This window comes from Leucoraja erinacea, chromosome 1 (genome assembly GCF_028641065.1).
Source record: "Leucoraja erinacea ecotype New England chromosome 1, Leri_hhj_1, whole genome shotgun sequence".
Lineage (NCBI taxonomy): Eukaryota > Metazoa > Chordata > Chondrichthyes > Rajiformes > Rajidae > Leucoraja > Leucoraja erinaceus.
The window spans coordinates 88808953-88833359 of record NC_073377.1 but is presented as its reverse complement, the minus strand read 5'-3'; the positions used below and the strand labels follow the sequence as shown (position 1 = coordinate 88833359).

The 24407-nt window shown below is 42.4% G+C and overlaps 1 protein-coding gene across 1 annotated transcript in view; it reads right to left on the bottom strand.

The window, feature by feature from the left end:
* The window catches only part of LOC129698999 (protein FAM184B-like), a 238732-nt gene that overhangs the window by 36468 nt on the left and 177857 nt on the right, over positions 1 to 24407 (bottom strand). The window contains exons 4-8 of the mRNA XM_055638560.1: positions 23669 to 23829; positions 12123 to 12329; positions 11296 to 11406; positions 10718 to 10852; positions 2584 to 2693 (exon numbers count right to left, since the gene is read on the bottom strand). Coding sequence (XP_055494535.1) covers positions 2584 to 2693; positions 10718 to 10852; positions 11296 to 11406; positions 12123 to 12329; positions 23669 to 23829 — 724 coding nt within the window. The remainder of the gene's footprint in view (positions 1 to 2583; positions 2694 to 10717; positions 10853 to 11295; positions 11407 to 12122; positions 12330 to 23668; positions 23830 to 24407) is intronic.

The following is a 24407-nucleotide window of genomic DNA, read 5'->3' as shown; positions in this document are numbered from 1 at the left end:
CACGCTGAGTTAAAAAGTTCCCACGCAAGACTCACGATACACTGTGTATCGTGAGTCTACCGTGGGAACTTTTTAACTCAGCGGGCAGGAAGCAGCATATTGTCAATTATTAACGCTCCCGCGCAATATACCCTCACCTTCTCTTTTATGAATGGGGATTTAGTTCCCCTTTCTTCGAGGACCGACCGGAGGTTCCGCTGTCACCTCTGCGGGCCGCCCTCGGTGAACGTTTTCAAGGACCTTTCTTCAAGGACCGAAAAAAATGTCCGCTATTCGGAGGTTTTCGTTATTTGGATCTTCGGATAAAAGGTTGTGCACCTGTACAGTGCGGAACCAGGCCCTTTGGCCCACTGAGTATGCACAGGAACAGGGTACTGATGGTGGATGATCAGCCATGATCACATTGAATGGCGGTGCTGGCTCTAAGGGCCGAATGACCTACTCCAGCACCTATTGTCACCCAGCAATCCCTGCACATTAACGCTATCCTACACATACTAGGAACATTTTGCACTTATACCAAGCCAATTAACCTAGAAACCTGTACGTCTTTGGAGTGTGGGAGTAAACCGGAGCTCTCGGAGAAAACCCATGCGGTCACGGGGAGAACGTACAAACTCCGTACAGACGGCACCCATCGTCGGGATCAAACCCGGGTCTCCGGCGCTGTAAAGCAGCAACTCTACCACTGCATTATTTAAGGGGCGATGTCCCAGAGCTGGGAGCCCTTCTTGTGGATGTTCTCCAAGTAAAGCACAGTATGACAACTCTCCTTGGGTCTGCCATCAGTCCTCCCAAGGCATAACCCCAGTACTCCTGTCACACCTTGCCACCCTCCCTATCAGTCTCAGGGCAATTAGGGATGAAGATTAATGGAAAGGTTCCAGTGTGGTACACATTCTGTGAATATGAAATGGCATTTTGGCAGGAAAAAAACAAAATTGAGGAAGGCTAACTCTCTTGTGAGAAATTGCAGAACACTGAGATGTAGAACGTTTTCCTGCAACATGATATGCAAATGACCAGGATGCAAGTACATCAAATCATTAAGATGTTTTTTGTTTATTGAGGGTATTGAAAGGTAAAGAGGCTGTGCTTCAGTTATAGAGGGGATGAGTGAAACTGCATCTGGCATATTATGTATACAATAGGTCTCATTTCTTAAGTAAGGCTTTGAAAACAGTTCAGCAAAAGTGTACAAGAGTTATACCTTAAATGGATGGATTGATTCTTGATCAAAGACTGGACATGCATGTGTCATATCTGATGCAGTTTAAAAAAGCAGGAGGGAACTTGGTAGAAACACAAGATCCTAAATGGGTTTGACACTGTGAATGTAGGGAGGAGATATGGAGAATCTGGAACTTGGAATCCTGTTGAACAATGAGTCACCCTCTTAAGAGAGAAAAAAGGTAAAATGATATTGCCCCCTGAGAGTCATCTGTCTTTCAGATTTCATTTTCAAAAGGTGAAATAATATTTTAAACAGAGGAAGATTCTTCATAAGCAAGGGGTGAAAAATTTGCAAGGGTAGATGGCAGTGCAAAATTAAAGTTATAATGAGATCAGCCATGATCTTATTTAATAGCAGTGCAGTCTTGACAGATGAACAAATAAAGAGAAAGCATGCAATATCCAAGCAGTCAATATTCAGTGTAGATCACACTGGAATTTGCAGCAAGGTTGTGTGTTACCAACACATTAACCTTCAAATAACCAACAAAACTTTATAGTTGTGTAGGAAAGAACTGTAGATGCTGGTTTAAATTTAAGATGGACACAAAATGCTGGAGTAACTCAGCGGGCCAGGCAGCATCTCTGGAGAGAAGGAATGGGTGAGGTTTTGGGTCGAGACCCTTCTTCAGACTTTAGTCATGGAGTCATACAGCATGGCTCTGCAGCCCAGTTCATCCACGCTGACTAATATGCCCCATCTAAGATGGTCCAATTTGCCTGTGTTTGTGCCAAATATCTTTTAGATGTTATTATTGTATCTGTCTCAACTATTTCCTCTGTCAGCTCATTCTATATACCCACCTTTGCCTTCTAGTTCTTGAATCCCCCACCTTGGGATTAAAGCACCCCTGTGCTTTCACAGTTTCTATTCCCTCATGATTTTTATAAGATCTGTAAGATCATCCTTCAGACTACTTATCCAGGCATTCATCTGGTCTTATCTTCTATTTCATACTCCAACTAGCACGTGACATGGGGAATAATCTGAGGATTACTACCCTTGAGGTCCTGCTTTTGAACCTTTTGCCGACTCCTTATGCTGGATCTCAATCCTTTTCTGACCTATGTCATTTGTATCAATGTGCACAATGTCTTCTTGCTGCTCTCCCTCCTCCTTGAGAATAGTCTGCAGCTGCAAGGAGACATCCTGGACATGGCACCAGGGGAGTAACACACCAGCCTGGATATGCAGAACTGTTTTAAAAAATGAAGCTCATTATAAAACCATTATTAAACCAATTATATTCAGGTTAAACTTTTGAGGTGATGAGGAGGTACAAGATTCATAGCTGACTATCACAACGTATACATTTTGGTGCCACCACTGTGTTGTAGAATGTAACGTACCGTACTTTTTCTTTCCACTTTGTCTCTATCTGTTGAGAAAGTTGAAGGTTCTCTTTTCTCGAGGATGAAACCAGAGCTTCATGCTGTTCTTTCTGCTTTTTCAATTTCTCCTGACGGGTCCACAAAAAGAGGGGATTAACCATTACATGATTGTTATTTATTGACTGCAAACATTTAAGGAATGATTTTGGAGTTGGGTTGCTGAATTTTCCTGAGTACTTAAAGTCATAGTCATGAATTGTAAAGCATGGAAACAGTCCCTTCAGCCCACTACACCATGCTGACCATTTTGCACATCTTAACTAATTCCATTTAGCTGCATTAGATCCGTATCTTACTATGCCTTGGCTTTTTATGTGTCTGTCTAAATGTCTCTTAAACCTAGTGATATCTGACTCCTCTGGCATATTCCTTATTTTCAACTTAAATATATGCCCTCTTGTTTTTGATACACCAATCATCCGCAAAATATTCTGATTAACCACCGCCTCCATGTTTCTTACAAGTGTATACACCTGTCACCCTTCAACCTCCTTCTCTCCAGGGAAACCAGCCCAGCAAACCCCAGTCTACCCAATCTCCTCCTCTATCCAATCTCTTCCCTCCTACAGTCCTCCAATCCAGGCAACATTCTGGTGTATCTCCTCTGCATTCTCTCCAGTGTAACCACATCTTTCATTTGATATGGTGACCAGAACTGCACACAAAACTCCAAGTGCAGTCTAACCAGTGTTTGGTAAGTTTGCAACACAATGTCAGTGTTTGGTAATGTCCCAACTTTAAAATTCAATGCCCTGTCCTATGAAGGCAAGCATGCCATATACTTTCATCACCACCCTGTCGATTTAAAGAGGAAAGGAAAGCAGTGGAAAGATGCTGATGAAATTTGAAAGACAAATGGACATGAACACACCTGGTAACTGAATATTCAGTGTACTCCTTATTTTACTCATCATATTTGCACTTAAAAGTTTTTTAAGATGGGGTTATTTACCTATTCAGCAAATTACAAATGTGCGATTTAAGCCTCTCTATTTATTTTTTCATTGGGGAAAATAGTGGGAACACGAGACCTAGAAATATGCTTTTTCCAAGAAAATATTTTAATTTATTTGAGAAATAAGTGTTCACATACATTTCACTCAAGGAACCGATTCAGTTATCTTAAGAGAAAGGGGACATTCAGCCCATCATGTCCATGCTAACATTCTCCCTTCTATTTCCAACTGTCCAGCCACCCTGGTAAGAATGAAGGAGCTTTGCAATTCATCGCACTATTTCCAAAACATCCTTATTTGATGTTGCCAAGAAATGTCAAGCCATTTTCCCCAAATCATAGTTGAAATCATCCTGTCATGTTGAGACAAATGCCATCTCAACACTGATATTTCATATACATTGCCTAACCCAGTGGTTCCCAACCTTTTTTTGGCCATGCCCCACCTAATCACCTCTAAAATCCTGATGCCCCCCCCCCCCCCCCATGTGGTGATATATAATTCTTATCATTTAAAAAGTGAACTTCTAAATCCAATTCAATAAATAAGGTTCTCCCATGACCTCGCGCGCTTCGTGCGACGTGCATGAAGAGCGATGGCGCGGTGATTATGTAATAACTACACAATAAAGACCTTTTTTACCCCCAAAAAATTATTTACTCAAAATAACATCTGAAACATAAACTACATATGTTTACCTGATGGAAAATCCAAAAAAATAAAAATCGAAAATTTGGACCCAGACCTCCTCAGTCGCGTTCAATTGCCCCCCTTAAAAATCAAATTGCCCCCCTGTGGGGCGTACGCCCCACGTTGGGAACCACTGGCCTAACCCCTCCTTGAATTTGAGCAACTCTCAGGCCTTTGATTCTTGTTCAGCCATCTATTTCCTGTTTGTTGATAAAAAAACTACTTTAAAATATCCTCATGTTTTATGTTTATTTCTCCAGAGTCCATTGATACAACTCATTGAACATTGTTTAAAACTCCATATATTTTATTTCTGTTATCTGTTCACCCAGCTATTTAATGTTATTACATGTTTTAATATGATTTGTCTTTCACAAATGTATGTTAGCTTTGATTAATCTTGATTAACCTTTCAATTTCAAAATACTTACCAGTTTTAATTTGAATTACTGTTTCTTTTCACAATAGTTGCTTTATTAAAACCAGCTTGCGATTGTTGAACATCATTCAACGGTGTCATTACATCTGAGGATCGCAATGTGACACAGCATTGAAAGTAGACATGCAGCCCATTGTGCTTGTGTCATCTCAGGTAAGCTAATTAATTAGCTCCATTAAGTAAGTTCATAAGATAGGAGCAGAATTAGGCTTTTTAGGCTCATCAAGTCTACTCCGTCATTCAATCATGCCTGATCTCTCCCTCTCAACTCCATTCTCCAACCTTCTCTCCATAACCCTTGACACCTGTACTAATCAGGATTTTTTCTATCTATGCCTTAAAAATATCCATTGACTTGGCCTCCACTCCCTTCTGTGGCAATGAATTCCACAGATTACATCGTACTTTCTCCATAATATTGCACGATACTTCCCTTCAGGTAAATATCGTTTTGCATTTTGGATGTTCTGAGATGCCTAGTGGATCCTGTGGAAGTTCCGCCATTGGAAGGAGGGGGAGTTTGAAAGTATGGGGGTGGGGCAGCATATGTGGAGGGAATGGATAGGTGATGTTTTGGGTTGGGACTCTTCTTCAGACTCACTCATTGGATCTTGCATACTCATTCTCCTTGTGCTTGGCCTCCAGATATTCCAGCTGGAAATGTTTTAATTCTCCGGTGCTTTCCCACCAGTTAGTTCAACTTAGATCAACTTAGCCAGTGAGGAGGTAACAAGGATGTTTTTTGTTGGACTGGAAATCACTTGCAGAGAGGATAAGGGAAATAAGATGGTGAAATCACACCAGAAATTGTTATTTATCATGTCACTTGTTGCTGGATCTCCTGTGCTCTTTCTACTCTTCGTTTTGGATCTTGGTATTCATATCTGGCTGTTAATTTCCCAGTCACTTTGATGATGCTTCTAGCTCAAAAAAGCACTCCCCTTTCACTTTATTAATTACTGGATTTCTTGGGCATTCTGAGTAGTATTTATTTTGGTCGGCCAACCATGTAATATGGACACCGTGGCTACTGGTTGGTTGGGAGTCATCAGGCCGGCTGTGAGATATTGGAGTGAGCAGAGTTTTTGTTGAGAAGTCTTTCACTATTGAATTTCCTCTGGTAGAGTCTCTATATAGTGGTTGGGTTCATGAAAATGGCAGAGTAGATTGGCCAGTCATTGGCCCAATAGTTGACAGCTCCCTTCATATCCACCAAGAGCATTCAGCTCGATTCGGCCCAATAATATGATGACACCATTTTTCCCATGCCTGAACTGACTGAAAGCCTCAGTCGTTTCATCTTCACCGTAGGTCCATGGCAATGTGCAGAACTGACCTATTTCCCTTCCAGTGTCTTTAGGCTGTAGTGGGACTGCTGCAGTGTGTCAGATATGAGATGTTTAGGCATTTCATTTGCTTAAGGATAAGAGGGGAAATCATCGATGGAATTTTTGAGATGATTTAGAAGTAACTTTTTTCATGCAGATAGTGAAAATCTCTGGAACTTTCAGTTTGCCACAGAAGGTTTTCGAGTTAAACTTCATTTGCTTTACTTTAAGAGGGAGTTAGATTCCCCCAACCCAATTTGTGGCTGCTGTTGGGGATCAGAGGGTCCATATGCATTTTGTGAAGGCAGGTACCCCAGGATACTGATTCTGGTTCTGTGTAGATCACCATCAGCCACTTGCAAATTATAACTGACCTGAATGTTCCGTGTGCATTTCGAATTTTCCGAATGCAAGCCTACTCCTGCACCTAATCGCTTCTATGTTACAACAGTCCGATGTTGGAATTAGGAAGAGTGTCTGAAATTCCTTCCCCATCGATGTAATTCGAAATTGACTTGGACCTGGCAAATATTGCTGTAACTTCATTTCCACTACTGCAATAGTATGAGTTAAATTCTTCTTTCTTTCAGCTTACTAATAAAAGACAGCTTTTGGAGTTAAACTGAAACTTTGCTTTACTAGGCCAAAAAAGGTAATTATGTCTTCCCCCAACCTTAGCCACGACAGGGCACAATTTTTCATTGGCTGCTGTTGTCCTTTTAATAAATTTAAATGTATCCATATGCATTTTGTTTTTCAACACCACCCCAGGAAGATACTTGCATTCTGGTTTTTCTGTGGTTTAGAATCTTTTATCACCATCCCTATCTCACTTGCAAATGTTATAACTGACCAGGGAAATTCACCTGTGTGAACATTTGAATTTTCACATCAATGCAAGTTCCACACCTGCAGTTAGAGGGATCGCTGTTTATGTTTGCCTTTAGCAACAGTCCGATTCATGTTGGAATCTCAAGGGAGTGTGTCCTGAAATTCTGATAATTCCCCATCACTTTATGGTGCAGTGAATTTGCATGACCAAAACGGTGCCAAATTGGACCTGGCAAACAAGTGCTTTCCCTTTCATTTCAATGGCAAACTAAGCCTACAGAAGATTGGATTGAGTATGAGTTAATTTATGTTGCTCTGTTTCTTCTACTGTACTAATAAAAGTGCTTTGCCTACTTTGGAAAATTAGAAACATAGAAACATAGAAAATAGGTGCAGGAGAAGGCCATTCGGCCCTTCGAGCCTGCACAGCCATTGAATATGATCATGGCTGATCATCCAACTCAGTATCCTGTACCTGCCTTCTCTCCATACACCCTGATCCCTGTTAGCCACAAAGGGCCACATACTAGCTCCCTCTTAAATATATTGCAATGAACTGTCTGCCTCAACTACCTTCTGTGGCAGAACTATTCCACAGATTATTTAGACATTTCAATCAAGTGTTTTTGAGCCAGAATTTTGGACTTTAGTTTTTAGTTTCTAGATGCAGCTTTTCCCACTGAAGAAGGGGACAGCGAGTCTGTGAAGTTTAGGGGTAACATGAGCGATCACCTGTACCACCAGTGGTATCCTACACACCAGGGATAAGGTTCACATTTAAAAATAAATTGGATAGTGGATGGGTAGGATGGAACTACGCGACAGTGTGTTCGGCACGGACTTTCGAGATGGCTCCGTGCTGTAATTGTTATATGGTTACATTGCAAAGACAAAGACAGCATGGGTTTCCCCCAGGTGTCCCAGCCTCCACACGACCTGCAGCCCAACTGAACCCCACCAACCACCAGCAGAGCCGTCGCCCCACAGCACCAGAGGCCCGGGCCAACCCCGACCCCGGGCACCCTTCATGACCCCACCCCCCCTCCCCCCACACTCCGGCATACCAGCTGCACCCCACAAACTGGAGTCAACTCACAGTGAGCACCCGAGGTCAGGATCGAACGCGGGTCACTGTGGCCGAAAGATAACAACTCTACTGTGGCACCACTGTGCCTTTCTAAGTTTTTTTCTTCTTTTTTTCTTCATTTTCTCTCTCATTTATTATATTGTTTACAGTGTACTATGTTTACATATTCTGTTGTGCTGCTGCAAGTAAGAGTTTCATTGTTCACCTGGGACATATGACAATAAAACACTCTTGACTCTCTCTTGACTATTGAGTATTTTGTGACCTTTAATGCTTATTGTAGTGTATGTTTATTGGCTGTTTTTCTCTTAATGCTGTAGATATTAACCCCCTTTTTTGTTTACAGCGGACATTCGGTAATAGGACACCATCTACCCCTGTGTTATCCGAGAGTTATAGAGAGAGTTTACTGTACTTAATTCCTATTTCATTAAATATTTTGCACATAAACATACAAACCATTTTATTTTGAATTCAGAATTTTCAAATGTTGATAAGCACTTTTTAATCATCTTTTTAATTAATTTCCTCTCCCTTCTATAACTGTGTTCACCTTTCTCTTTCCCTCATCTGACATTTACAATTATTAATTCCAGGTTTGATAATTCTGAAGAATGCAGAAGGCTCCTGACCTGAAGCGTCATGTCTATTCCCACCACGGATATTGCCTGACTTCTGGACTTTCTCCAGCACTGTGATGTTTTGCTCTGCTTTACATTACTATTTTATCCATCTGGCCGGTGCTTTCAATCCTCCCCTTTTCAATATTTTTCTTCTCCAGGCGGACATTAGTGCCTCTTTTGTTCAGCTAATGTCGCCCTATGTTGTATCCACTGATCCCATGATGTAAATGCTTCCCCTTTCATCAAGAAGAAGGGTTTCAAACCGAACGTTGCCTATTTCCTTCACTACATAGATGCTGCTGCAGCCGCTGAGTTTCTCCAGCATTTTTGTCTATCTCCCCTTTCATCAAGTAGCATCAAGGGCGGAAATCGCCATCAAAACATGGGGGGGACGCGATTTCTTGCTGCCGCGTGCGCATGCGCGCGCGCGCGCGCGCACACACACACACACACACACACACACACACACACACACACACACACACACACACACACACACACACACACACACACACACACACACCCACACACACACACACACACACACACACACACCCACACACCAGGCTTCGGCCGTGGGCCCTGTGGATGGTAACATCGGGAGTTGACCTGGTTGGTGACCGGCTCCGAACTCCAGCAACAGCAGCTTCATCTGCCTCGAATCGTGGGGCTTCAATCGGCCCATTCGTGGGGTTTCATCGCCCGGCATGGCTTAAAACTGGCCGCGGGATGTTCCATTCCCCGGCGTGGGCTTCAACATCGGGAGCCTCGATTGCCTTGACAGCAATTTGACTGCGGGGCGACGGAAGATCCCACGGCCGATTTTGATGAAAGGCCCCGCGAATGGGCCGATTTAAACCCCGCTCTATGATCTTTGCTCCACCAGGACGTCTCCATCCTCCAATCACCTCGCTCTATCCTCAGTCCCACCCCTCTACTTCCACCTCTAACCGACATCTTCCTCCTCCAATCATCGCGCTGAATCATCATGTCCTGCCCACCCATTGCATGCTGACGGATGTCTCTCTCGTTCAATCGGCGCCCTCGATCATCAGTCCCACCCCCACTGTCTCGCGGAAAGCGGAGATTTTTAATAGATTATTTTTCACCGAATTTAAAAATCCGGATTACAAAACATGGGGGATTGTCCCCCACCTCCAAAACATGAGGGGGCGTGCCCCCCCCTTCTCCCCCCCCCCCCCCCCCCCATCCCTCCCGGGATTTCCGCCCATGAGTAGCATAGTGGTGCAGCTGGTAGTGCTGCTGCCTCAGATCTCCAGTGACCTGGGTTTGATTCTGACCTCTGGAGCTGTCTGTGCAGAGTTTACGCTGTCTGGAGCTGTCTGTGCAGAGTCTTCCTGTGACTGTATTGATTTATGTGCGCTCCAATTTTCTCCCACATCCCAAAGGCATGCAGATTGGTTGCCAATTGGCTACTGTAAATTATCTCTAGGGTACAGACAAGTGGTGAAATCTGGGGGAGTTGATGGGAATGTGGTGAGAATTTAAAAAAAAGATCAGCATGGGATTAGTATAGATGGGTGCTTGACGGTCAGTCCGGATTAAAGAGGCTAAAAGGTCTGTCTTTGCGTTGTATTGTATGATTCTTCTAGGCACAAGGACTAAAAGCAATCATATGTGACTAAGATGGGGTTCTGATTTTAGAAGATTATTCGAAGGCACTTGCTGTCAGAGCTGAATGTCGAAGTAATGAAACATTTATCATCTTTACACATTGATAAATACTAAACCGAAGAAAAATGGAAAAGTTTCAAAAATGACACCCATGCATTTGAAATTAACCCGGAAAACTGCTCCAAATCCAAATAATTAAGTTTATGTGGGCAAGTGCCTTCAAATTTTTCCAACAGATTGATTTGATATGGAAACAGGTTGATAATTGCCTTTGCTCTAAATGCCACTTTTGACATTAGTTCAATACAAGTGTCAGTGATTTAAAGACAGCGCATTCCAACACAGCAACTATAAATATTGATTAGATTATAAATATGAGCACGTTTTATAGCATCTCTCTTGGAATTGCAACAATTCTTACTGTTGTTCCACCCCTAGCACAATAAACACCTAATTTTAGTTAAATTACCATCTCTGGTCACCACTCTCATACAGTATCCTACCTGCAGCTCTGATATCTGTTTGAGTGCCTGTTCCTGCTCTTTCAGTAAGCTCTCATGACTTGCTTGTAGATATGTACAATCAGTTTGCTCGATGCCTTTATCTCTTTGCTTCATGAAGCTTTCCATCCTGGAAATCTAGAAAGTCAACCCATATTAAATAAGCAAGATTAGTTTTTGCATTCCCTCTTTCTCCATCTAGCCCCCATCCACGTTCTCCGACTAGTTTCACTGTCCTCCGCAAATTTTACTGATTGTATGCCTCGTTGTCACCTTCCCCTCAGCTAACAATGATCCATTCTACATTTTCCTTGAACTTTGTCCCCTTTGATCTCTCCTTTTCACATCTTACCCTTCCATATCCCTACGTCTCCCCCTCCCCTGACACTCAGTCTGAAGAAGAGTCTCGACCCGAAACATCACCCATTCCTTCTCTCCAGGGATGTTGCCTGTCCCGCAGAGTTACTCCAGCATTTTGTGTCTATCTTCAGTGTAAACCAGCATCTGCAGTTCTTTCCTACACAAGATTTGATTTTGTTGCTTTATACCTGTGGGTAATTTCTAATTCTGAGGACGCTCACCTTCTGCAGAGAGTCCTGAAGTCTATCGTAAAGTTCCTCCTTCTCCTTCTCCTGCAGATGTCTTTCATTCTCAACTCTGATGTTTATTTCATCCAATTGATTCTGTAGTTCCTGCAATGAAGATGTTAGTTATTGTAGAAAGAAACCTTACGTTATCATTATACAAAATCAAATTTACTTGAAAGGACTGTTATGTTAACTGTCTAAAAGCAATCTTCTGCCACTGTAACTAAAGTCGACAATGGACCACCCACAGCGATGGTTGCACTGTCTAAATAAGGCATTGTATTAGCTTCCAGGCATCAATGCCTTCTGAAGTAACTGGTGTGTCTTTTGTTGCTGTACCAGTGAGAACCTCACATCTAAAATCACCATGAAATGAGCTTCAGACTTTAGATATACAGCAGGGAATCAGGCCCTGTCCCATGAGTCTGCGTCAACCAGCGATCCTCCCGTACACTAACACTATCCTACACACTAGGGACAATTTACAATTTTACTGAAGCCAATTAACCTACAAACCTGCATGTCTTTGGTGTGTGGGAGGAACTCGAAGAAAGACCACATGGTCATGGGGTGAACATACAAACTCCGTACAGACATCAGCCGTAGTCAGGATCGAACCTGGGTCTCTGGAGCCTTAAGGCAATAACTCTACTGTTGCGCCACTATGACCCCTGGTGTATGGCACTTGACCCAAAATGTCAACAATTCCTTTTCCCTCAGAGATGCTGCCTGACCCCTTGAGTTCCATCAGCAGTTATTTTTTTGTTCCAGATCCCCCGTGTATCCCCATGGATACACAGATTTCTTGTGTATCCATGTACCTTCTGCAGTCCTTTTCTTTCCAGTTCCATTGAGGTCTGCACTGCCTTGATCTCAGTGGTGTGCTTCTTCACCAGTTCCTCCAGTCCTTTCATTAACTGCTCCTTCAAACGAACCTTCTCCTCTTCGGCCACTCGCTTCAGTTTCTTCAGCTCTTCTTCGTGCCTTCTATGATGTTCTTCCTTTTCACGAGTAAGTGCCTCAATCACCTACAAAGTAAAAGAATTCTGAATTAAACTGCTTCAAAGCGAGATGCAGCCTAACCCGCTGGCTTTTCTCTGCACGTTCTGATTTTATTTCAGATTTCCCGCATCTGCAGCTTTTTCATTTTCATTTCCTGAATAAATGTAACATGGAAATAAAGTGTCAACAAGGGACAAAAATGCTCCTGAACTGAACAGCCACAATTTATCTCACATAGCCTCTGGAAGATAGTAACCTGTCCCAAGACACTTCATTGCAGAGAAAAGCCAACATAATTTGGCCCCAAGCAACAAAAGGTACCCAGTCACATTTCAGAGGGTTTTCAACCTAACTCTTGCCTCTCTTCCCACAGATGCGGCCTGACCCACATTCTCTCTTTTACTTTAGATTTCCCGCATCAGCAGGTTTTTTTGGGGGGGTTTATCACATTCCTGAGTCTAGATAGGATCTCCTAACAATTTGAAATGTGCTGCAAGGATAATTGGATGAGCTCCCTGGACTTTCCAGTAAAATCCAGGAATGTTGACAGAACTGAGAGACAGGAGCAAAAAAAAAGTTGACAGGGGACCAATAAAGAGAGGGAGAGAAGAGAGAGAGAGAGAGAGGAGAGGAGAGAGAGAAGAGAAGAAGAGAGAGAGACAGAGGAGAGAGAGAGATTAGAGAGAGAAGAGAGAGAGAGAGAGAGAGGAGAGAGAGAGAGAGAGAGAGAGAGAGAGAGAGAGGAGACGAGAGAGAATAGAAAACACAAAGCAGGATGAGGGATGAGGAGAAGTCAAACAGGATGGGATGAGGAAGTCAACGTGAATGCCTAACTATCGCATCTGTTGAGATGAAGTTCCACATGCAATTGTATGGACCCAACGTGATGGTCTTATTGATGCGTTTGGATGCACCTCCATTGGTATCACCAGGAGTGCAGGGATGGGCTCTAACACAGGCTGCATATGATCACATTCTGCAGTACATCATAGTGTGGGTGCTCTGAATTAGTGCCCGTTGTACCCCTTCCTTGTGATAGCATCATTGTTATTGCACATGGACCACCCTCAGGTCGATTTTCATAATAACTAAGTTTGCTGCTCTGACCAGACATGACCCTGCCCTCATTTGGATGTACAAGCACTTTCAGTATGAGGAATGAGAAGATGATTCCCTGTATGCTTACATACTTGGCTAATAAATTAATTACAATTACAACTGTAATGATATATTATTAGCATGTGACAGGAAGGTGTGGTTCTTTGTGGATTTAGAGTTGTGCCACCCCTAGGCCGAACAGTTGTATTAAAGCAGTTGCATTGACAACTCCCAGGTATACATCATATAACGCCAGTTGCCAGGCATGTGTCTGGCGACCAGCAATAGAAGAGCAGTTGGGAAATACTCTGAAGTCCTGGCATAGATATCGCAAGAGGCCATCAGCTGCCATCAGACTCCCAACTCCTGGACTTGGCTAAACAAACCAAAAGCTACCTGGAGCATGCACATCAATAAATCTCTCACCACAGTAACCAGAAGATATATTTCCCCCAGACCAATGCAATGAGATGTATGGATATGGGCCAAATCACATTTAAAGCTGGCTGTCATTCTGATGGAAACAGGGTGTTCTGAGGCGATCTAAGATCACGTTTTTACATACACTTGACACAATTAGGGACAGTTTCTTCTTGACTGTTATCAGGCAGCTGAATCATCATACCACAACCAGAGAGCAGTGCTGAACTACGATCTACCTTTTTGATGTCCCTCGGACTATCGTAGATCGGACTTGCTGGCTTTACCTTGCACTAAATGATATTCCCTTAACATGTATCTATACACTGTAAATGGATTGATTGTAATCATGTATTGTCTTTCTGCTGCCTGGTTAGCATGCAACAAACACCTCGGTACACGTGACAATAAACTAAACTAACTAAACTAACAAAACTCTACTAAACAATCACTGTTCACACACAAACCACACAGAAGGTGGACAAAATCAAAAACAAAGACTTTCACTGAGACAAAAATGATCCAATCCCTCAGAACCACTTCTGAGACACAAGTAAAAATTCTCCCCAGACTGTCAGATTAAGGCAGCAGCTTCAGACTTCAATCACCCCCATACTATACAGTGCAGGTAATAACCAGTAGAATAATGCATTGACATATTGTCGATATAAGACCACACCTCATTCATATAATTAGGGTCAGAGAAATATTCATTTCTATGGAAACACCAAAAAGGTCTGCTTTTTGAAATAAACAAGAGGAATTTATTTTAGAAGTGACTAAAACCTGACTGTAATCAAATGTTTCTTGTAAATGTTAATGTAGTTAAGGAAGAGGTAGAAAGTAAGGCATTAGTTAATGACATTTGGTAAAAATATACTACAAACAAATAAATATTTGAAGGAAGGTTTGTGGGAATGCCCAGTCTTGGGGAATTAACCGCTCACACGCTGGGTGGATACATAACTGACAACAGATAGGATATGAATGGAAATTGTGGACTCATTGGTGATTATTTTCTTTTTTTTTTAATAGATTCAGGATCAGTTCCTGTGGATTAGAGGGTAGCTAATGTTATCCCGCTTTTTAATAATGGCGGGAGAGAGAAAAAGGGAATTATAGACCAGTTAGCCTGATACCGGTGGTGGGGAAGATGCTGGTCAATTATAAAGGATGAAATAGCGACGCATTTGGATAGCAGTAACAGGATCGGTCCGAGTCAGCATGGATTTACGAAGGGGAAATCATGCTTGACTTATCTTTTAGAATTTTTTGAGGATGTAACTAGGAAAATGGACAAGGGAGAGCCAGTGGATGTAGTGTACCTGGACAGAAAGTATTTGATAAGGTCCCACATAGGAGATTTGTGGGCAAAATTAGAGCACATGGTATTGGGGGTAGGATGCTGACATGGATAGAAAATTGGTTGGCAGACAAGAAACAAAGAGTAAGGATTAATGGGTCCCTTTCAGAATGGCAGGCAGTGACTAGTGGGGTACTGTAAGGCTCGGTGCTGGAACCGCAGCTATTTACAATATATATTAATGATTTAGATGAAGGGATTAAAAGTAACATTAGCAAATTTGCAGATGACACAAAGTTGGGTGGCAGTGTAAACTGTGAGGAAGATGCTATGAGGACGCAGGGTGACTTGGACAGGTTGGGTGAGTGGACGAGTTGGGTGAGTGAAATTCAACAGACAATAGACAATAGGTGCAGGAGTAGGGCATTCGGCCCTTCGAGCCAGCACTGCCATTCACTGTGATCATGGCTAATCATCCACAATCAGTACCCCGTTCCTGCCTTCTCCCCATATCCCTTGACTCAGCTATTTTTAAGAGCTCTATCTAACACTCTCTTGAAAGCATCCAGAGAATTGGCCTCCACCGCCTGCTGAGGCAGAGAATTCTACAGATTCACAACTCTCTGTGTGAAAAAGCTTTTCCTCATCTCCGTTCTAAATGGCCTACCCTTTACTCTTAAACTGAGGCCCCTGGTTCTGGACTCCCCCAACATTGGGAACATGTTTCCTGCCTTTGGCGTGTCCAATCTCTTAATAATCTTATATGTTTTAATGAGATACCCTCTCATCCTTCTAAATTCCAGTGTATACAAGCCCAGTCTATCAATATATGACCGTCCCGCCATCCCGGGAATTAACCTTGTGAACCTACGGTGCACTCCCCGAATAGCAAGTATGTTCTTTCTCAAATCTGGCGACCAAAACTGCACACAATACTCCAAGTGTGGTTTCACTAGGGCCCTGTATAACTGCAGAAGTTCCTCTTTGCTCCTATACTCAACTTCTCTTGTTATGAAGGCCAACATTCCATTAATTTTCTTCACTGCCTACTGAACCTGCATGCTTACTTTAAGTGACTGATGAACAAGGACTCCTAGATCCCGTTGTACTTCCCCTTTTCCCAACTTGAAACCATTTAGATAATAATCTGCCTTCCTGTTTTTGCCACCAAAGTGGATAACCTCACATTTATCCACATTAAATTGCATCTGCCATACATCTGCCCACTCACCCAACCTGTCCAAGTCACCCTGCAACCGCATAGCATCCTCCTCACAGTTCACACTGCCACCCAGCTTTGTGTCATCTGCAAATTTGCTAATGTTACTTTTATTCCTGATATTGTCAAGAATTTGTCTCTGACACCTCATTTTATGTTACCCCTAAGGAGTAACACAATGCTTGACTTGGTTCCATTAAAGGCTATGGAAGTAATAAGCAAAGATGTGGTGAAGAACTTTTGAGGAGTTAGTGTTTACATGTTCTGCAATTTAATAATAGCACTCTGATCACTATGGTTATACCAGGCCACAACTTGTAAAACTACACATCCAACAATGCTAATTTTAAGAATTTGAAAGATTGAATGGAATTGGAAAATGACAAAAGATGTTTGAAGGAACAGATGTAGAACCAAGTTGAAAGATGGCAAAGAGAGGCTGGCCCATTAAAACATCAGTGACAAAATAATGGCTAAAGATTGAGAATTTAGCAAACATTTTTCAGCACTGTTCACAAAGAAATTGAGACAAAAAATCAAAAATTGGCAGTAATTTGAACATGGTTTAAAATCAAAAACAAAAGAGGTTATATCTGGGAGATTGTTACAGTAAGTACAAACTACTACTGTTTGGAAATGTTCACGGAGTGCAAAATGATTAGGTTCAATGACTGTGAATCCTCACAGAGACTTTATACTGATGGCTGAATCCAGACACAATCCAGAAGATGGGAAAATGGAAAGATGGCTTCCATCATCTTGTCAAAGACCAGAGGATATAGCTTTAAGGTGAGTGGTGCAAAGGAGATGTGCGGAGCAAGTTTTTTACACTGAGAGTGATGGGAGTGCCTGGAACAAGCTGCCGGCATTGGTGGAGGCAGATATGATAGGGGTGTTTTAAAGAAGCTTATACATAGACACATAGATATGCTGGGAATGGAGGGGTATGGATTACGTGTAGGCAGATGAAATTAGTTTATCTCGGTGCTATGTTTGGCACAGACAATGTGGGCTGAAGAGTCTGTTCCAATGCTGTACTTTTCCATGTTCTCTGTTTATAAAGATATGAATCCCTAAGTACTTGGGCGACTTACAACCCAGTGGTATGAATATTGATTACTCTAACCTTCAAGTAAGCTATGCATCCCCTCTCTCTCCGTCCCTCCCCAACACTAGTCGTCATACTAACATCACTGTCATCCTGCTGTTTGTATCACTCCTTATCACCTTCTCCACAGCCAACAATGGATCATTGTGGGCTCCACCTTTCCTTGATCATTGTCGCTGGCTTTGATTTGTTCTTTTGCGTACCTTTCATTCATGTGTTTTATGCACCTTTTTATATCTCTTGTTCCCTCCTCCCCCGACTCTGTCTGAAGAAGGATCTTGAAACAAAACGTCACCTATTTCTCTTCTCCAGAGATGCTGCCTGACCCTCTGATTGACTCCAGGTTTTTGTGTCTATCTTCTTTGCCTGTTCAAGCCTGGCTTGAAAATATTACAAGAAAGTATCTTCTGGGATTTTTATTATCTGAAATGGCATACTTCTGTGATTGAGAAGCTATGCTTATTTAATTTAATGGATCTTTTAAAGGAGTGAACAGACCTAATAAATATGGAAGTGATTGCATGTTCTGCCTCACTGAATTTCACATATTCTGGTCAAGTATGAAAATTTATTTTTTATGGAACTGATTTAAAGAGCTCCATAGTAACATTTGCAGCAAAACATGTCATTTCTGAACTGTTAGAACAAAATCTTTCCATTTTTATTCATCTTTTCAAAGCTTTGTGCATTGCATATATTTTGGCAGTTGCGTAATATTATTACAATCAATTTCCCAGTGGTAACTTTCCTTCATTAACTTCTGTGAAGGAAGTAAAAAGGCAGCTGGGGAGAGATAGGGAAGTGGCCAGAGTACACTAAGAGTAGAGTGCACTCAAGCAGTAATAGTTTGAAATCTGCGCACAGGCAAAGCCACATCTGCCTGGCAAAGTCTCTGCAGACATGTATCTGTGGGCACTGCCTCAATGGAGAATTAAGTTCAGTGTTATTGCAATAGCTGCAAGGACATCATCACCCAGAAACTGACAACAGTCGACAGATCGAAAGCTGTGTCAAAGCAATTGCTTTTAAGGAGGTTTGTAAATAAGGAGTGCAAGGTGGAGCAGCATTGGGGTTTTGAGAGATAATTCCAAAGTAGTGAGGCTGGTTTATTACAATCATGGATGCTAAGAGGCGAGAGAAGGAAGAGAGGTTGATCAACAGCTTGACTTAAGAGTTCAGGGTGATTTCAAACTATTGAGCCTTTAATTTAAAACATAATTCTTATTTATAAATTCAGATTGCTATCCCTCTATATTGTTACCTCAATCTGAAAGGATTTAAAGATGATTGCGTTTTGAAATGAAGGCATAAGAAGATTGGGAGTCGATGTATTATTGATCACGGAATTTATGGGATTTGGAGAGTGGGATTATAGGATAGGGCATCAGAATCTTGTCGGAGCTGAAGTGTGGAGGATGGGTTGGTGGCCCGGTGAGCATTGTATGAGTTGGGGCTGCAATCGGCAAAGTCAGAGATGGAGGATTGAGTATCAGGAGGGCCCCACAACGGAGATAGGATTAGGGAGTTTTTCTGATAAACATGTTATGATGTCAAAGGCTTAGTTTGTATCTGATCAGAAGAAAGTAACTGACCAGTTGAGTGAAATCTGAGCTGTATGATGAAGGTCATTTGGGGACACAGGAAATGGATTTAGTCCTGTCAATGCTTCACTAAAGAAGTTGGGCTCATCATTACCTCCAAATTATGTTGTCTCGAACTAACCCCACCCCACCCACCCCCTCTCCCCCTTTCCCTTGTGCTCCACCTGGACTCGCACCCATTTCACGCCTCCACCATTCCCCTCCGCCCCTGCTAATTTCCTCCTTCCTTTGGTTTCACAATCCACAATGACTTAAACCTGTCTCACACCTTCTATTCTTATGTTTAAGAGGGAACTGCAGATGCTGGAGAATCGAAGGTTACACAAAAAAGCTGGAGAAACTCAGCGGGTGCAGCAGCATCTATGGAGCGAGAGAAGAGGAGAACTTCTTCAAGGTAGGCATATCTTGAAGAGATAACGCAGTGGAGTATACACAGTGTTTAAGAGGGAACTGCAGATGCTGGAGAGAGAGAAGAGGAGAACTTCTTCAAGGTAGGGTTTCGGCCCGAAACGTTGCCTATTTCCTTCGCTCCATAGATGCTGCTGCACCCGCCGAGTTTCTCCAGCTTTTTTGTGTAACCTTCTATTCTTATCTCTGACTTTTGTTCGAACCATCTGCTTATAAAAAAAACCCTCACTATGTCGACCTATTGCCTGCCAAGCTTTGTCCTGCCTCTCGCCTTTTCCAGCTTTCTTCCTCCCCCCCCCACACACACACACACAACAGCCTGAAGAAGAGCCTTGACCGAAAAAGTCACCTATCCATGTTTTCCAGAGATGCTGCCTGATCTGCTGAGTTACTCCAGCACTTTGTGGCCTTTTGTGTTGTAACCAGTATCTGAAGTTCTTTGTTTCTACCCGTGGTTAGAGAATTAGTCAACCCCAGAGAGGCAGTGGAGTAACATAAGAAGTGAAGGAAAGGTAAAGATAATCATTGCCATTATTCATTTGGACGTTGACCGCATGTTCTTTGTCAACACAGTTACAGGGTAGTGTGTAGGTGAGGATGAGGAAGACAATGAATGAATGAATGAATATTTTATTATCACATGTGACATGTCACAGTGAGATTGTTTTGCATACACAAGTATGCCAAGAGTCGCTACATACAGGGTGCCAACAAAGTTACAATCTATTCCACTTAATCCCCAATGGTCCCCCAATGATAGCAGCCATCTCTGTTTATACTGGAAGCCGAACTGCCAACTCCTGGAGGTTTGATCATGTAAATTTTGATCACATGGTTATGTGACACTGTGCATAGCATGATCGTTACCAGCAGTTTGTGATTATTGCATTTACCTTGGCAGTATACAAACAACTCAATTAAAAAAAAACATTTTGTCCTGTATTGAGATGAGTTGATAATAATTAATATATGTATGAAACTATTCTGTGGTATTTTTAATGTCCCAACCACAATGAGAAACATAAATACACAAGAATAATTTTGCCTGCTAAATCGTCTTTCAATGAGACGATTGTTTGTGAACTAGATTATTCACCATCTGTTGACAAAACATCACCGACATGACAAAACTGTAACTAACGTTACATTCTCAAAGAATTTCAATATTTTTTGTAACAGGCTGTAAGTCATAAATATAAAAATAAACAATAGCAAGCATAATTCATCAGCTCTAACAACAGCAAAAACCCAGCCCTGGAGAAGTAAGCACACCATCTACATTCAAATATGTAGCACACAGGCCTTGGAAAAAAAGCTGAAGGAAACGCCTCCTCCCTCGTGGGCATTGCTGACTGTTCCCATCTGCGTCTCTCCCTTTATCTTCTGCTTTATCTAGATCGATGGAGTCCCCAGCCTCTGAAGCCACTGCCATCACAACTGGCAATGAAGTAGTGTGCTTTGTGCAGAGCAAAAATATTCAAGGTTCAGGCAGTGTCATTTGATAACAAGCAACAGAAACAGGGTACTGCAAAGCAATCATCTACCCTGCGTCTCCAAAACCAATAGCTGAGAAACCGATTCCCCTTTGCTGCCCAAAGAGAGAGGCTAATCAGACCCCCCAGATTTTCAAACAATGTTATTGGAAGACCCAACATGAGGAAGGATTCCTCCAGCATCATTATAAGTTCAGACATCGTAGCGGAGACTCCTACATTCCATTGGTCATAGAGTTGTTTGGGGTATGAAACATGCATGAACTGACAGAGTGTAAGAGTGTTTGGGGTCATGGGAACCTGATTTACATAGTGGAGGGGCCCATAGTCTGAAGCAGGCCAGTACTCCAGATTCGCAAAGATAGACACAAATGGCAGGAGTCATTCAACAAGTCAAGTCAAGTCAAGTCAAGTTTATTTGTCACATATACATACAAATGAAAGTGGCAACGTGTCAGGCAGCATCTCTGGAGAAAAAGGATGGGTAACATTTCAGGTTGGGACCCTTCTACAGTTTGAAGAAGGGTCCCGACCCAAAATGTTACCCATCCTTTTTCACCAGATATTCTGCATGACCCGCTGAGTTACTCCAGCACTGGGTTTATCTTTTGTATAGACCAGCATCTGCAATTCTTTTGGTTTCTTCAGATTCCTAATGCTTGGTTCCTTCCCTGCATGCTACAATGTTGATTTTAACAGGCTGGTGAAGCTATCAAACACTATCTGAGACCCTTGACAGAAGACGTCATTTTTTGATGCTTTACAACAAATATAGTAGATTAATTATAGAAGTGTTAACAAGCACCTTCGGTGGCTGTGTTTAGCTTTTGGCAGCTGGCAGCACAAAGAGAAACATGTACTTGATGTGTAAAAGCAAGATATTTATGAGGATCTTTTGGACGATTGCCAGCCAGAAGCTTGGAGCTCAGCAGGGAATAACATGTGTAAAGGGATATGAAAAGGTGACACCATTTTGAGTGAAGAGGGGGAGTTGGGGTTGTAACATTTAAAAATAGAACAATAATTTTCAAAACACCTGGTTGGGTTTAATTGCAGGAGAGGGGCGGTGGGAATGGTGGTGAACTGGGAGGTCTTCACCTGCTTTGAAAGCACAGTTCCTATTATTTTCCATTGACTGCCAATAAAATCCATTCCGCAGGAGAAATTTACAGAGTCATTACAACCTTGTCCCCCCCCCCCCCCCCCCCCATACCCCCACCCCCATCCCCCCACCCCTCATACCCCCCCCCATCCCCCCACCCCCGTACATACAAACCGTACAGATAGCACCCTTGGTCAGGATCGAACCTGGGTCTCTGGTGCTGTAAAGTGCTGGTGCTGTGATGCTATAAGGCAGCAACTCTATCGCTGTGCTACTGTATTTTGGCAGCCAAAGGGCAGCGTGGAGCAAGGACCATCACTGCAGGATATCAGGAAGAGCAGGAATGCTGCCCTTCAGACCACCAAGTGAGACATAACCTTTGCAGCAATCAGATGTCGTTCATCAACCCTTCCCACCACCCCAAGTATCTGATATCCTCCCTGCTATTGATCTGTGTTAGCCATTCATTTTCTCCATGCATGTCCCCTCTCCCTCTGCCACCCACCACAGCTGTTATAATGCAATTGAACCATCCTACCATCAACCAGAGAGCAGTCCTGAGCTACTATCTTCCTCACTGGAGATACTTGGACCATCTTTGATTGGACTTTACTGGACTTTATCTTGCATTAAACGTTATTCACATTATTCCACATCCACATCGACATTATATCTGTAGACTGTGGATGACTCAATTGTAATCATGTATTGTCTTTCTACTGATTGGTTAGCACGCAACAAAAGCTTTTTACTGGACCTTGGTACACATGACATATTACTCCTAATATCACATCAAGACCTCACACAGCTCCATAATGAAGTTCTCTGCTGTGCTCTGCTGTCGGCTCCTGTAATCTCTATGCTTTCTGGCTGGTCCCGTTGTGATAGTGAATGTCTACATGGAATTCAGAACACCCTGAATTTATCTGCAAGGACCTGTTGCTTTTTATGGAAACAAATCCTTGGTACCAGCTGGTGTCAGACAGCCTCAGTTTTAACCATCAAATAGCAAGCTGACACCACAAATGTGTTCCCAAAAATGGCAACAGGCCCTGCAGCTGTATTCATGTGTTATGAATTCCATATGGCCATTCCCTATCACACTTCAAGATTAATTTGACAACCAGTGGTACTAAAATTTCAGTATGGAATAAGGTAAATAATTGTTAAGACTGAATCACAGCTGGAAAATTGAATAAAATAATAATTAAATAGGACACAAAGTGCTGGAGTAACTCAACAATTCAGGCAGCATCTCCAGAGAACGTGGATAGGTGACATTTTGGGTCGAGATCCTTCTTCAGTTCTACATAAAATAATAATTATTAGGATAAGAGTTCTGAAGGAAAGTAGAGAAAATAATGAATAGAAAAAAATGTTATTTAAAGAAAATGACACATTAACAAGTTTGTGATTATTTACTTTCATAAACTCTTGCTTTAACAATAAAGATACTCACAGTATCTCACTATTAACCTCGTAAGTTGTTATCCAATTGTCGGGAGACATGAGAATTATGAGCGAGTTTGCAAATGCATGCAGAAAATCTTTGGTGATAATCTCATTACCTTAATTTATTTTGTGTAAATGAGTCTTGTTGATCTGACTCATACCTGTGTTAGCTGCTGACTGTGTTCAGCCTCAACATCTTTATTTCCCTGATGCTGCTGGTCCCAGACTGACATCTGCTGCTGCAGCTCCAACACGTGACTCTTTAAGTCGTCCAACTCAGCCACAGCACTGAGCTTGGACTTGGACAGATCCTTGTTCTCATCTAGGCATGAGTAAAATAAACAGTAGTACAAGTGAAATGATCAATAAAACTATAGAGGAGAAAACAGCAAGGAAGAATTCTCATGAGTTACTCAAAAGTTACAAGTCACACTGGCTACTGATTTTCTTCTACTTTTCCGGTTGGAGGAAGCTACATGTAGAAACGAGGAACTGCAGATGCTGGTTTACGAAAAAATACAGTGCAGGAGTAACTCAGCAGGTTTGGCAGCATCCAGACAGTGTTTCTGATTGGGACCCTTCATCATGCTGATTGTAGTGAGGGGGGGGGGGGCGATGAAAGAGCAAGTAATGGGCAGATAAAGATGGTGGGGATTCTGTAAACACATTTTTTTCACCCCTTTCTCTCCTGTGCCTCAATGGGATTTCCCCCCTCTTTTTTCCCTCCCCCCCCCTCCTGCATCTCATAGAAACATAGAAACATAGAAATTAGGTGCAGGAGTAGGCCATTCGGCCCTTCGAGCCTGCACCGCCATTCAATATGATCATGGCTGATCATCCAACTCAGTGTCCCGTACCTGCCTTCTCTCCATACCCCCTGATCCCCTTAGCCGCAAGGGC